Raw genomic sequence first — 15,203 nt, forward strand, 5'->3', positions numbered from 1 at the left:
TCCTACCTAATAAATTTTATTCTACCACTTATACCAAATTCTCTCATTATAGTAGTCTTGGCTAATCTCCTCTTGGCTCTCCTCTATGTATTTGTTTTCTCTTATTCCTCAGTTGCATTGGCAAATACCTCCAATATAACATAGTTATGGCGATCATAGGTTTTTTGCTCTTCTTCTTGTTTTTAGGAGCAGCAATTCCCTCTAAAATAAACCATTTCTCCCCCAAAGCCTAACTTTTCCTGGATAAACAGATAGTAAAGATATTCCACTGAATAAAAACCTAACTTCACTGAAAATAGAAAAGATGGATTTTTACATTTGTTTTTAGCTTATGGTTATTGCTTTTTGTAAGCTATCTGATCCATGGCAAAACTTACTAATTGGTACTATACAAAGATATTTGTTTATTCTTGTCAAAATCAGATTTAGTTTCAATTTATTCATAAAAAACTATATCTAAACCCAGAGAAAAACATTTGTGATTGGATCATTAGGACATTGTTATGCATGGTATATGTATTACTTAAGCTGCTAACAGAAAAGAAATTAATGTCTCTATAGCAACCTTGAAGCACAAATACAAATTTGCATTTTCTGAAAAAATTCAAGTTTTATTTACTTGTTCTTACATTGGTGAGAACTGATGTCAAGAACTTAACAAGCGGTAACATTTTTTCCCCCACCTCCTAGCTGAACAAAAATACACACAATATGGCATTTTCATTAGGCAAGACTTGCTTCTTTACATTTCACATGAGAATGCAAATATTAATCTTTCTTGAACAAAATGACCAGTTTACTAAGGAAACCATCTTTAGAGGAACTGTTGAATAAGCATATTTTATTTAAATAAATCCTCCAGCAGGAGAATTCATTGCTTTTACTTAGAAGAAGGCTCTGTAAAATTATCTGTTAAATTATCTGCAGCTCACCAACATGTCCTTATTGGAAACATCATTATTTCCACATCACAATTCCCGAAAGAAATTTAAAGTCTCAGAATTCTGTCTCTCCTTTGGCTTGCTTCTCTCTTGATTGTACCCAGGCTTTATTAATGGTTCGCTTCATATCATCATCTCCATCTTCATAAATTTTCTTTAGAACATTCATCAGTCCCTCACTAGGATCTGTTTCAGTGTCATAGGAGGGCTTTCTGTTAAAAAGAAAACGTAATAATTAAGAAGTATGTATATATACATCTAAAAATTATGTGTGTGTATATACACAAATGATCCCATTTACTGACAAATTTTATATGCATGATTGATTACTAAGTATGGGAAGATACAAATCAGGTTAACGTTTGTAGCAAGCAGAGGAGTGGAGGTAAGGGGAAGATATTGAGTATCTAAAGATATTCACAATACAGCACATAACAAATTCATCTTAATGAAAACAATATACACCCACACATTATGTTTCTGGTTGTAGCAAAGAGGGGTTATCAAAACGGCTAGGAGTTTTCTTGGGACAGTGAGATTTTAGTTAATTTTTAGCAGAAGACGTAAGTAAATAAGCATTTACTTTTCTGAACTGTCTTTTTTTAAAAGCATGTTTCCTCGTATTATTTGAAAAAAAAATATTTTGAGAGAAAAACACAAACATACGCTACATATGGACACACACTGAAGTTCATATTTTTTAATTAGAAAATCCCTCCTCTTAAGCCTGAGATATATGGGTATGGGCCTGGGCCTGGCAGTAAAAGCAACAGTCCTTAATGTAGTTAATACCCTTCGTGCAATCAATGTTCAACCTAGGCCAATTAACTCTTATTTATTTATTTATTTTTAATATATTTTACTCATTTTTTACAGAGAGGAAGGGAAAGGGATAGAGTTAGAAACATCGATGAGAGAGAAACATTGATCAGCTGCCTCTTGCACACCCCCTACTGGGGATGTGCCCACAACCAAGGTACATGCCCTTGACTGGAATCGAACCTGGGACCCTTCATTCTGTAGGCCGACGCTCTATCCACTGAGCCAAACCAGTCAGGGCCAATTAACTCATATTTAATTCTTTACTCACCTCATTTATTAAGTGCCAAGTTATATACTGGACATTGGAGATATACAATAAGACAGGGTTCTGTACTCAGGTAATTCACTCTAGATTTAAAAATCAGTTCCACAGAGAGTGCCCAACTCTAGTCAACCACATACCAAATGCATGCTGGCTATGAGAGAGGAGTGAGAGAAAGGTGGATGGCTAACTCATTCCATGTAGTACATTACCAATAGAGAGGAATGTGTGACCTAAAATGGAAGTGCCTTGAATAAACATTTTTTAGAATAGCATTAAGGCCAGATAAAATTATTCTATCTTTTCCACTCTACATCAGTGACAATGAAACTCCATAACTACATTACCAGAAACTTCTATGGAACTCAAAAACCACAGGGTATCTGGGTCTCTCTGGAACTACTAAAATGAACTCTCTGGGAATGGGCACCATATCTAGAGCAGCACTATTGGTCCAGGGTTAAGAACCAGCAAAAAAGAGCCAACCAAATGCAACATGCTGGACACTTCCAGTAGGTTCTGATAGTTGGAGCATAAGTTAAGATAATTGGGTTAGTCAGTGGACACTGAGAGGTAAATGGTCAAATCACAGACTATACAACTCTGTTATCTATAAAGGTAAACTATTAAAAATTTATAATCCAGCAAAGAATACATTAAATTTCTTAAGAAAATGAAAGTGAACTCACTCTTTCTCTTTGCACTCTTTTTCAACTTGAGTCAGGTAGTCCCACCGTGTGTTTTCCGCTTTCTTTCTACATAAGATAATGACTGTATCTGTCTTGACCTAGAATACATGGAGATAAACATGAATGCTTAGAAGACAATTATTTATTCACTAATCATTACTTTAATGTGTAGGACCTGTTTTAAGAACTAGTAATACCTTTATGAATAGAGGCCAGAGTCTGAACAATCATGGACGAGAAAGACCACAACAGGGAAAATTAAGAGTACTAAGTGCTCTCAAGACAAAGAGGGTGCTAATGGGAGCTGGGGAAGGACCTTCATCAGGAAGCACTCTCCAAGATCCAGGAAAAAGAGTCTTCGAAGCAACTGGTACAGCAACGATAAGGGCTCCAAAATGGGATGATTTTGGTGTTTGAATAAAAAGAAAAAAGGAGTGGCTGGATTTTGGTGAAGCGTGGAGTAACATAGTAAGAGGGGTCAGAGACAGGCAGAAAATCCAATCATAAAGGCAGTATCACTGAGTCTGAAAGGTAGTAAGAAAACAGGACAAGTAAGAGTATACAACTCTTTCAGCAATGATCCATGTAACTCCTAGGACAGGAGTCTTTTAAGTATCCTTCAACTATGGAATTAGCTGATGAAAACTGAGGAGTGAGACACAAGTTAATCAATAAATTATATTCCAGTATTACCTTTACGCTGCTACATAATTCTATGTATAGATGGCAGAATGAGACATCTATATACCAGATGTATTAAATCTCATTTATTTAAATCAGGTAGAAAAGAGGGATTATCTGAACTAGGGAAAAGTGTGAATAACAGTTTTTGAAAAGATAGTTTATTTTTTAAAACACATATTTAATAGATTTCAGAGAGGAAGGGAGAGGGAGAGAGAGATGGAAACATCAATGATAAGAAAGGAATCATTGATCAATTGCCTCCTGCATGCCCTACACTGGGAATCAAGCCCACAACCCCAGCATGTGCCCTGACCAGGAATCAAACCGTGACCTCCTGGCACACAGGTTGACGCTCAACCACTGAGCAAGACTGGCTGGACAAGACAGTTTATTTTTATAGCTTCTAACTCCAACTAGGCTAAGTACTTAAGTCCTTTTATGTATCAAAACCACATAAAGCTTCTAATAATAGCTACTATTAATTTAAACACTTTATATATATTTCATTTCAGTATATAATTTCAGCTTTGTGAAATAAATTATTCCCATAGTACAACTGAGGAAACTGGGACAGGAAGTTATTAAGTGACCTGCCAAAAGGTCACAACCAATAAGTGGCAAGACTGGCATTAAAACTCAAGTCCCACTCTTAACCATTTTAAAAGCATAGTCCTCTCCAGAATTTAATGCAATATTCCTATAATAATCTGTTTTTCTGGAGCAGGGGTTGGCAAACTTCTTCTATACAGGACAAGAGAGTAAATGTTTTAGGCTTTGTGGGCCACGTGATCTGCTGTAGCTACTTAATTCTGTCGTCATAGCACAAAAGCAGTCGCACATACAATACACAAACAAGTGTGGCTGTGTTGAAACAAAACTGTACTTACAAAATAAGCAACATGCTGTAGTCTGCTGATTTTTGTTATACAGGATTAATTTATTCTACTTCATCTCAATTCTAAATTGGCCAGGTACAATTTAATGAGATTTCACAATATGACAAAAAAAGCAGACTTACTTTTTTTGAACTGCCTTCCACAGAGATGGGTTTCAAGAGATTGTTCACAATCATGGAGTAATTCTTCCCATTTAGATTCTTTACCAAAAGATCAAATGACCTACAACATAATAACAAACATATTATCTTTCTGGTTCTATGAAAGGTGCTATCTAGTTTTTGTGGAAATAAGCCACAGTTGAGCATCTGGCCATCCCAGAGAAGATTCACACCTTCAAAGCAGATGTGTAGGGCAATTGATTCTAAATTTAAGCAGAATTTTAGATACTGTAAAAAAAAAAAGAGGCCATCACAAAGTCATCGCTGCCTCACAGCTCACTGTCTTCCCCATAATGGGAACTCACCTCTCTGTGAAGTGCACCTGCACATTCTCCGTGGGGACGTGCTGGACTCCAGTTAAGGTAATATAGATTTTCACAAACTTATCTGACTGATCCCACCCTAGTAACAAAACAACAAAAAAAGACATGAGTGAAGTCTGACACTATCTCTAAAACAGTAAGTGCATATGGCTTATCATAAACTAAGTAAAATGGAAATCTAGTAATAGAAACATGAAAAAATTAAAATATATTTTTCTAGATGGAGAAGAGCTTCAAAGCAGTTAAGTAATCTACCCAAAATTAGGCATTTAGCCGGTAGTAGAACTTGGAATCAAATCCGTGTTTACTGAACACAAAGCCCATGTTTTATTCCTCAAAATAAAGAATATGGTCCTTAAAAAATATGTGTGTGTATGTATGTGTGTGTGTGTGTGTGTGTGTATATGTGTGTACATATATACTAGAGGCCCGGTGCACAGAATTTGTGCACTCGGAAGGGGAGGGGTGGGTCCCTCAGCCCGGCCTGTGCCCTCTTGCAGTCTGGGACCCCTCAGGGAATGATCACCTGTTGGCTTAGGCCCACTCCCCGGGGGAATGGGCCTAAGCTAGCAATAAGACATCCCTCTGGCAGCCCGGGAGCCCTCGGGTGATGTCCACTTGCCAGCAGGGAGCAGGCCTAAGCTGCAGTCAGACATCCTTAGCGCTGCTGAGGAGGCAGGAGAGGCTCCCACCACCACCACTGTACTGGCAGCCATCAGCCTGGCTTGTGGATGAGCAGAGCTCCCCCTGTGGGAGCACACTGACCACCGGGGACAGCTCCTGCATTGAGCATCTGCCCTCTGGTGGTCAGTGTGTATCATAGTGACCAGTCATTCCCAGTTGTTCTGCTCTTAGGGTCAGTTTGCATATTACCCTTTTATTACATAGGATATATCCTCATCCGAGAATGCTTTTCCATTGATTTTTAGAAAGAGAGAGGGAAATACAGAAAGAAATATTGATGTGAGAGAAACACATCAATTGGCTGCCTCCTGTACGAGCCCTGACCAGGGCCAGGCTAGGGAGGAGCCTGTAACCGAGGTATGTGCCCTTGACCAGAATCGAACCTGGGACCCTTCAGTCCACAGGCCAACGGCTCTATCCACTGAGCAAAACAGGCTAGGGACTTAGTATATTATTTAATAGTAGTTTGTTTCCCCTATTTATGGAAATAATTTTGTCCTATCCCTAAATATTGGTATTCTCCACTAAACTGGATTACTAAACATCAATACTAATTCCATAGTCATTTCTACTTATCTAAGCAGTTCAACAAACACAACCAATTATAGCTTCCTCAATTCCCTTCTTTGACAAAGTAAAATATAGAGTCCAATTAACCCAAATCTGCTAATTTGACTAACCTAACATTTACTAAATGCCATTTCAGTATATACTGTCAAACTACTGACATTATAATCTAGATCAGTGGTTCTCAACCTTCCTAATGCCGCGACCCTTTAATACAGTTCCTCATGTTGTGGTGACCCCAATTTCATTGTTACAAATTGAACATAATTAAAGCATAGTGATTAATCACAAAAACAATATGTAATTATATATGTGTTTTCCGATGGTCTTAGGCAACCCCAAGGGTCGTTCGACCCCCAAAGGGGTTGCGACCCACAGATTGAGAACCGCTGATCTAGATGATTTGTCAACACAAAAAATATACAAACATCACATAAAAGCATATTATGTTTACTGTATACAATTATATATATATCCCTAACACTTCCCCAGTTTGTGCTATAGAATAAAAGTGTCAATTTTTTAAAAAGTCCTACAGAGTCCTGTAGAACTTCATCTAACCTTTTCCCATTCATTCAATCCATCTTTCACATTAAGTATCTCCCTAAACACAAATCTAGGTTCTTACTTAATGCGCCATAATCCTACCACCATTAGACTATTTTCCTGTATCAATCAACTAAATACATAGCATAACTCCTATAGTACATCTCTTAAGCATGACACACACTGCTTTTCATTATGACAATACTCAAAATACATGGTTTGAGCCCAGCCAGTGTGGTTCAGTGGTTGTAGGTCTATGAACCAGGAAGTCATGGTTTGATTCCCAGTCAGGGCAAATGCCTGGGTTGTAGTCTCAATCCCCAGTGTGGGGCATGCAGAAGGCAGCTGGTCAATGATTCTCTCATCATTGATATTTCTATCTCTTCCCTCTTCTCTTTTCCTCTCCAAAATCAATAAAAACATATATATTTTTAAAAATACATGATCTGATGCCTTTAATGTCTCTATTCATGTCATTTGTTCATGAAATTCCCTTTCTTTTTTCACACTTGCTGAATGCACCCTTCAAACTCAAATGTTTCTTCTACAAGTAGAATCATTTCATCAGCTGCATTCCCATAATTTGTAAATTTATTAAGGATTTACTATGTACAAAAAGAAGCCTAAGGCTGTCCTTGCCTTCATAATAATTCACCACTCAGATTTAAGTCGTCCTACTTACAAAACAAAAAAAGTTACGATCTACTGAGGACAAATGGTATTGTTAGATTTTTGTGGTATTAGTTTTATGTTGTCCCAAGCACCATAAGCAGGGTCTGGGTCTTCATCATTGTTGTGCATCTGATATCACTGTAATCAGCTAGTCCTATCTAATAAAGAAAGAATATGCTAACTGACCCTCACACCATCACATAGAGTCACCCACAACCAATAAGGAGGGAATATGCTAATTGACTGCCACACCCTCAAAGATGGCGACGCCCACAGCCACAAGATGGCAGCGCCCAGTCCCCTCAGCCCCACCAGAGTGGCAGGTGTGTGGCAAGGCCTCCAGAGTCCCCCAGTCCCCTCAGCCCCACAGCCGCCCCGGGCCGGCCGAGGCTTGCGCTGCCGGCAGTGGCAGCAGCAGAGGTGTGATGGGTCGCCTCCCACCCCTGAGGGCTCCCTGACTGTGAGAGGGGGCAGGCCGGGCTGAGGGACCGCCCTCTCCAATGCATGAATTTTCATGCACAGGGCCTCTAGTTATTAACAATAAGAAAGGAACAAAGAACAAAGGGAAGGCCAAACATGATTAGCATGGCCATTTTGGGCAGCTTCACCAGGAAGCTGCACTTTCACATTCCCCAGCCAACTACTGGCCCATTCCCTGCAAAACACTGGAGGAAGGGGTCTAACAAAGGGGAGATGTGCAGAAAAGTTGGGGTGACCTAGGGAAGGTACTTGCCTGCTGATCTAACCTGGGGAACCATGGATTGGCTATAGGGGGCATGGCCTATGCAAGCTCATGAAAATTTGGGAATACATAATCCCCCAAAGGTGCTTGCCCCCAAACAAAGGAGCTTGATCTCTTGGTGCTCTTGGCTCACTGGGCTCTCCTGCATTTGCCCACGTTCCCTCCACAGCCACGTGGCCCTGCAGACCCTACTGATGGACCGCAACTGGAAACACAAGCCAACCTAGCTCAATGCTGGACTGGATGGACACTGCTCCAACATGAAATGAAAACTCTAGGCAACAGCTTTGATCCAAGCTCTGCTGAAGCCATAGCTATACTGCTATGGCAGGACAAAGGAAAATGGGACCTTGGAAACTCAGGTATATAATTCCACAGAAATAAAGTTTTCTACAGTATCTTACCCTCCAGTGCGAGTATCAGAAAATTCTTTTTCTTAGGTCACTGCAAGCCTACTCCCACCAAAAACCAGTAGGGACAAGGAGTGCCCCCCACCAATAACATGTCCACAAGTCCAAGCACAACAGTGGCACATAGGTACTCAAAATTTTACTAGATTTAACTAGATTTCTTTCCTCAATTAATATTAGTGGTTGTTTGGCAAAATGAAATGCAAAACAGGATGAAAATCAAAACAAAAAGCTCTGTTCCATATATACCGAGTAGGTTCTTTCTTGTTGCTATTCATCATTGTACTAAATCAACTTGCTCTGGTAATAGCTTCTAGAATGTATCCTTAGCCTATCCTTTTTCATCTCTTAAAAAGCATCTTATTAAATAAGTGATGTATTCAAACCACCAAAACAAACACTCAAAACTATTTTTAAAATTAAGTTTGTTATGTTAGTTGGTCACTACTGAGGACTCAGTTGCTCACAGGAAAAAAAGAGCTGGATGTAGGGGAGCGTGTCATACCATAATTACTGATTTTCACTGTATATCCCGTTGTAATGGGAGCAACCACTGCAGCTGGCTTTTCATTGTCAAGTTCTGCTTTCCTTGGTGATTTCTGCTGCGTCTTGTTCTTGACTTCAGTCTCAATCCTGGATTTTTCAGCTATAAGAGCATCACGTACTCTCTTTCTAGTGGCCTTTTCCAGCAGCACCTTCACCTCTTCAAGATCTTTCTGTAGCTGTGTTAAAGTAAAAGATAAGTCAGTTATGATAAGATAAAACTTGGTATTATGCCTTTTGGTCATTTCAGTTTTCTGAAATAAGAGCTAAGAATTAAGGACGTTCATTTAAATTTTCTCAGGTTGGGTAGTAACCTGAATTCTTTCCTCCAGCCTATTTTAAATAAAAAAATGAAAACAATCTTGCAATAACAATAGGTAGTCAAGCCTAAATTTTCGAGTTTGGTAAACCATTATCTGCCTTTGTTGAACATTTTCTTAAAATATATTTTTATTGATTTCAGAGGAAGAGAGAGACAAAAACATCGATGGTGAGAAAGATGCATTGATCGGCTGCCTCCTGTACGCCCCCTTCTGGAAATCGAGCCCACAACCCAGGCATGTGCCCTTGACCGGAACAGAACCCGGGAACCTTCAGTCCGCAGGCCAACGTTTCATTCCCTGAGCCAAACTGGCTAGGGCTGTTGTAGAACATTATATTTACAAGATACTTCTGTGATTTAAATTGAGATGAAGAAATCATTTTTTTAAGTAGAAAATGAGTTCATAGATTCCCTTATAACATGCAGTCCTAGTCATCAGGAATTTTAAAAATATTAAAGTAAAAGGATGAGGGAATACATGATGAGTGGTGAAATGCTCTAGTAACTTGACTGAGGTCATCTAACTCTATCAGGAATTGTTCTTCGCTAATATTCCATCACCAAACACCTAAATATTACACCTAAAAAAGTTTGAATTTTTAAGACAAAAGATAAAGAAATTGTATCTCTGCTTTTAAGAAAAAGTCTTGTTCTGAAGCTCCAGGCTTATATTTATGATCAAAAGTCTTGGACTTGGTTGCACAATAGAGAGAAAAAGCCTGGGCAAACAATCCAACATACTCCTGATCATTAGAAAAGCCACCTGTTCTTTCCTCATGCCAGTACCTCGCCTACTGAAGTCTACTTCTACTTTCTAAAGGTAGAGCCGTTTTTTAAGTTTGAGAGTTAAGACACTGTTAGAAAATTAATGGGCTTAAAAAATATTTTTCCAATTATCCTCTGACACATTACAAATAAGGAATTTGTTTTTCTTAAAATAATTTTACATTCTGGCCAATACTAGCAATTTGATAGGAGGATGCTTACATTATATCCTGAGGACATATAAAAAGCTCAATATAAACATCGTTAAATAACTCAGTATAATATCTGAAGTAGAGTTTAGGAGTCCTAATGTTTCTCAAGTCTTATAAAAAATGCAGTGACAGAAAAATGAATGCTTTCTCTTATCCAACTCTTGTATTATCTCATTTAACTCAGATGCCCTTGCTTCACCATCTGTAACTGATAACTGTGCCGTCTCCTGTCCATACTCACGACCCCGAGCTCCTATTACTAAGACAAAAAAATTGCAAGCTTATCTTGGGAGCATAACACCAAGATGTTTTAGTTCAAAGCAAAGCAATATTTTTTATTATAATGGTTTAAATTTTTCATATGATTCTAATACCGATAAAAATGTTGAAATCAAAATTAGTTTATGTTCCTAGAGTGAGAATTTAGTTTTAAAAATGTACCAAACAAGAGGTTTTACTTCTTGATTAGAATAGAAATCCTTTTTTGAGCAGACCCTGAAAAGAACTCTGAGAATTAACGGATTCCCAGGCCCTTTGTAGCCAGTTTTGGCTCTCAAGCACTACAAACTACAAAAGTAAGGTACATCCACTGTAAGTCTGAAACAACGTCAAGCAGGCCGTTTTGGTATTCCTCAATTGTTCTGTCCCTGCAGTCCTGAAACCAGTAAAAGTGATCCCTCTGGTGCCTTTCCTGCACGCATACTTTAAGGTGCCTTAGATAGAGCAGCTTCTCATCTAATTTACCTTGGCATTCACTTGTTTTCCTTATGCAAAAATCACATATCCCTTTTATACCCACCCATAAACACATTCAAATTTATCTTCTAATCTAGTGCCAAATCCTACACTATAAGGCACTAAAATCAAGTGCCTCAAAGTGGGGAAAGGACTGAAAAGACATTTCTCAAAAAATACACAAATGGCAAAACCACTAAGCACATGAGAAGATGCTCAGCTTCATTCATTAGTCATTAAGGAAATGCACATCAGAACCACAATGAAATACCACTTCATACCCATCAAGATGGCTAATGTCAACAACAAAAACACCCAGGAAATAACAAGGGCATCTTCAGACACTGCTTGTGGGAATGTAAAATGGTACAGCCACTTTGGGAAGGAGTTTGGCAATTTCTCAGAGTTAGTTGCCATATGATGCTGCAATTCTACTCATAGGTATACACATAAGAAAACTGAAAGCCATGTCTGCATAAAAAGTTGTTCACAAGTATTCATAGCAGCGTTGTTCCTAACAATCAAAAAGTAGGAATAATTCAAATGTCCATCAATTGATTAACTGATAAACAAAATGTGGTGTATCCATCTAATGGCATATTATTAAGTCATAAAAAGGAATACAAGCTCCACCATGGATGAACTTGAAAACATTATGCTAAGTGAAAAGGAACCAAAAAGCAAAAGGCCACATACTGTAAGCTTCTATTTATATGCAATGCCCAGAATAGGCAAATTCATAAAGACAGAACTGGATTGGTGGTTGCTGGAGGAGGAAGAATGAGGAGTGACTTTTTAATGGACCCCTAGGTTTCTTTTGGGGTGTGATGAAAATGTTCTGGATTAGCAGTGATGGTTTCACAACACTGTGGATATACTAAAATGCACTGATTTGTATGCTTTAAATTGGTTAAAAACAGTGCATTTTATCTCAAACAAAACACCCTCCACCAAGCATCCCTGAGTTTAAGTACCTCAACTGAGAAAGCCCCTTGGTCCTGGCAGGGTAGCTCAGTTGGTCAGAGCATCGTCAGATGTGCCAAGGTTTCAAGTTCCATCTCGGGTCAGGACACACACAAGAATCAACCAATGAATGCATATATAAGTGGAAAAACAAACTGATGTTCCTCTCCCTCTCTCCCTTCCTTTCTGTCTCTCCCTTTTTTCTCCCTCCTCCCCGTCCCCACCTCTGCAAAAAAAAAAAAAAAAAAAAAAAAAAAAAGCAAGTCCCTTACTTTGAAGAGGATGAATACTGAGCTATCCTGATGTTAAGACTGTAAAGTCACTTCAGAGGTTATTTCCTCAGGGCACCCAGTACCCCAAGGCCTATCTTTCACCCATCACATAAACTTGTGGCAAGTTATCCAGAATAACACTTAAATACACACACACTTTGTCTTCATTTAAACCAGAGCATGAGACTTAGAGTCACATCTGAGATTCCCCAGACGTGTTCCTATTGAGGGAAAGATGTTCCTATTGAGGGCAACAAATCTAGACACCCAGCACTTCCCTGTGATACTGACGTTCTAATCAGGCCAGGAAAGAGCCACCCGAACAGCATTCGTCCCAGGTGGAATTTCCAAACTGTCTCCAGGAGAGTTGGGCCGCTTCGGCGCAGTTTACAGAACAGAACGGAGGCGAGGAGGAGGCTCTTCCCCGCTAGTGACAACCACCCTCCCATGGGCAGACGGCTGCCCGCCCAGCCCGTTCCGCAGAACTGCTCCTGGGTCCGCACAGCCTCCGGCTCAGAGCAGCACAGCAGCGCGCCCCGCAGCACTGGGCGACTCGCGACGGAGAATCCGCGGGCTGGGACCAGACGTCCCCCCCGCCCGCCACCTTCCACCTGGAGCGACCCTCGGTGTTCGCGATCGGCCCTGATTTAAGGAAGCGTCACGGCCCCGGGGCTGCCACAGCGGGCGCCGAAAGGGCCTGGGGCAAACGTGAAGGTGACCAGCCGCTCGGTCCACCACCCGCACTACCCGAGGCCGAGAAGCCCGCCCGACACACCCCGCTCACCCGCACCGCGCGCGGGGAGAGACCCCGGCCCGGCCACCGGCAACTTTCCCGCAGGGGCAGCTCGGCACCAGGGGCCGCTGCAGGGATGAGGCCGGGGAAGCGCGGGGACCCGACGGCGCAGGAAGCTGCCAGGGGGTCGGCCGCAGGGCAGTCAGCACGGGAAACCGGGCGGTGGAGGCGAGCGACCGCGACGGGGCGACTGAGGAAGATGAGGCGGGATCCTTACCTCCTCCACAGCTGAAGCCATGGTCCGGCTGGGTAGGCAAGGCACGAGCCGCAGCCCCACGGGGGAAAGAACAGGAAACGCCGCACCCACGTGACTCGCAGCGCCCGCAGCCCTGCGACGACCCTGACCCTGCACCACACCGCGGCCCGCCTACCGCGCGCGGCGCCTCTGGAACCTTCGCGAGTCCGGCGTCACAGCCCCCAGCGCCGCCCGCCGCCCTCCCCCCTCAGCCCCGCCCCATCCCGCCGAACCTGGCTCCGCCCCTCCTTCCCGCGAGCCTCCTAGCGACGCTGAACTCTCGCGAGAAGTGTAACGCCATTCCTCTCCGCCAGAACGAGTGTACGTTTGTACGTACGCCTTGTTTGCCCTGGCTGCGCAGTCGCAACTCGGAACCTTACCGCAACCCGGAAGGAACGTATCGGTCTTCGAGCTCCAAGTCGGAAGTTGACTAGAGAGACGGCTGCTTCCGTCCCCTCTAGGACAGCGGAACAACTAGGCAGCCATCTTGTTTGAGGCTAACCTGTGAGCCTCTGCGAGAAATGGACACAAAAGGGAAAAGGGGCAGTTTATTTATGTTGTTAAAACGGGAGAGAACGAGAAGTTAACTATGGAGAACCCTGGAGAGAACAGTGATTTTCACTGGGTTCTGGCACCAGCGACATGGTTGTGTCATCAGGGACCAAGTGGGGCTGCGTTGGGCACGTGACGGCGCGACCGGGGTTAAGGCTACTAATACCAGGCGCCACACACTATAACCTTAAAACACGCGCTCTCCTGTCCCTGTGGTTTGCGGAAGCATTTCCGGGGTGCCCGCGCCCCCGCCACTGACCATTCTGCAAGTCTCCAGTTCTCACGGGGTGTGGATTCTGGGACTGTATTCGGCTCTGCTGGCTCCAGACTCTCAGTAAAAGCCCCTAACAGCGGTTCTCAACCTGGGGGTCGAACGACCCTTTCACAGGGGTCACCTAAGACCATCGGAAAACACATATATAATTACATTACAATTCATAACAGTAAAATTACAGTTAAGAAGTAGCAACGAGAATTTTATGGTTGGGAGTCACCACAGCATGAGGAACTGTACCAAAGGGCTGTGTCATTAGGGAGGTTGAGAACCACTGCAAGAAACCAACCCACTTGTCAGGTGTTTCAGCCTGACAGCCTCAAAACGTCTGCAGCGTGAACACTAACCCCTGAGAAGTCCCTGCCCGCAGTCACTAAGCTTTACTATCGCCGGAGGCAGTGATTAGAATCAGAGAAGAAAAAAGCTTTTAGAAAGATGCAGGTTGATCCTTATCCTAGCTAACAAAGGGGAGTACAATTCAAAAGCAAATGCATGAATTTCACAAACGTGAAATGAAGTCTAAAAACAACAAAACTAGCCTAAGGTGTTATAAAAATCAGGAAGGTCTTACATGCATAGCCCATGGACAGGGACAATAAATAGTGTGAAGGGTTGGGCAGGGGCAGGGGCAGGGGGAGGAGCCAAGAGGAGGTTGGGTGAGGGACAGCTGTAATACTGTCGTCAATAAGTCTTTTGCCCCAGTGCCTCTTCCGGGCCCGTTCGGCGTTTGGTATCTATAATACAATAAAATAAGTCCCTATTTCCTTTTAATTAATTGTCTTATTATTAAGCTAGCTTTTTAAAATTTTATTTTCTTGTTTAAAGTATTACAAATAGTAGTACATATGTCTCCTTTTTCCCCCCATTGACCTTCTCTGGCCTCCCCTACCCCCCCCCCCCACATGCCCCCCCCTCCACCCGCTTGTGCTTATATGCATGCATACAAGTCCCTCCATTGATCTCTTACCCCTCCCAAAACACTCCCCAGCCTTCCCGCTGTAATTTGACGGTCTGTTTGATGCTTCTCTGCCTCTGTATCTATCTTTTTGTTCATTAGGTTCTAATGTTCTTTATTATCCATAAATGAGATCATGTGATATTTATCTTTCTCTGACTGGCTTATTTCTCTTAGCATAAT

At 41.9% G+C, this 15,203-nt stretch overlaps 1 protein-coding gene across 1 annotated transcript; it reads right to left on the reverse strand.

The window, feature by feature from the left end:
- Positions 1–590: 590 nt before the first annotated feature.
- On the reverse strand, positions 591–13,436 carry LOC118673111 (calcyclin binding protein). The gene is made up of 6 exons (XM_036343591.1): positions 13,222–13,436; positions 8,905–9,121; positions 4,761–4,857; positions 4,417–4,516; positions 2,715–2,812; positions 591–1,153 (listed from the first exon to the last, which is right to left on the reverse strand). The coding sequence occupies exons 1-6, from the start codon at positions 13,240–13,242 to the stop codon at positions 997–999; spliced, it is 690 nt and encodes a 229-aa protein (XP_036199484.1). The 5' UTR covers positions 13,243–13,436; the 3' UTR covers positions 591–996.
- Between the last annotated feature and the right edge of the window lie 1,767 nt (positions 13,437–15,203).

This window comes from Myotis myotis, unplaced genomic scaffold, assembly GCF_014108235.1.
Source record: "Myotis myotis isolate mMyoMyo1 unplaced genomic scaffold, mMyoMyo1.p scaffold_m19_p_18, whole genome shotgun sequence".
Classification (NCBI taxonomy): Eukaryota; Metazoa; Chordata; class Mammalia; order Chiroptera; family Vespertilionidae; genus Myotis; species Myotis myotis.

What these genes read in the sequence shown, in the direction of transcription:
- LOC118673111 (XM_036343591.1), bottom strand. Translation starts at nt 13,242, where the DNA reads ATGGCTTCAGCTGTGGAGGAG. An exon ending in AGTGAAAATCAGTAATTATG is followed by an intron (nt 4,858 to 8,904) that starts GTATGACACGCT and finishes TTTTGTTACTAG; the next exon opens with GGTGGGATCAGTCAGATAAG. An exon ending in CAGGTGCACTTCACAGAGAG is followed by an intron (nt 4,517 to 4,760) that starts GTGAGTTCCCAT and finishes ATTATGTTGTAG; the next exon opens with GTCATTTGATCTTTTGGTAA.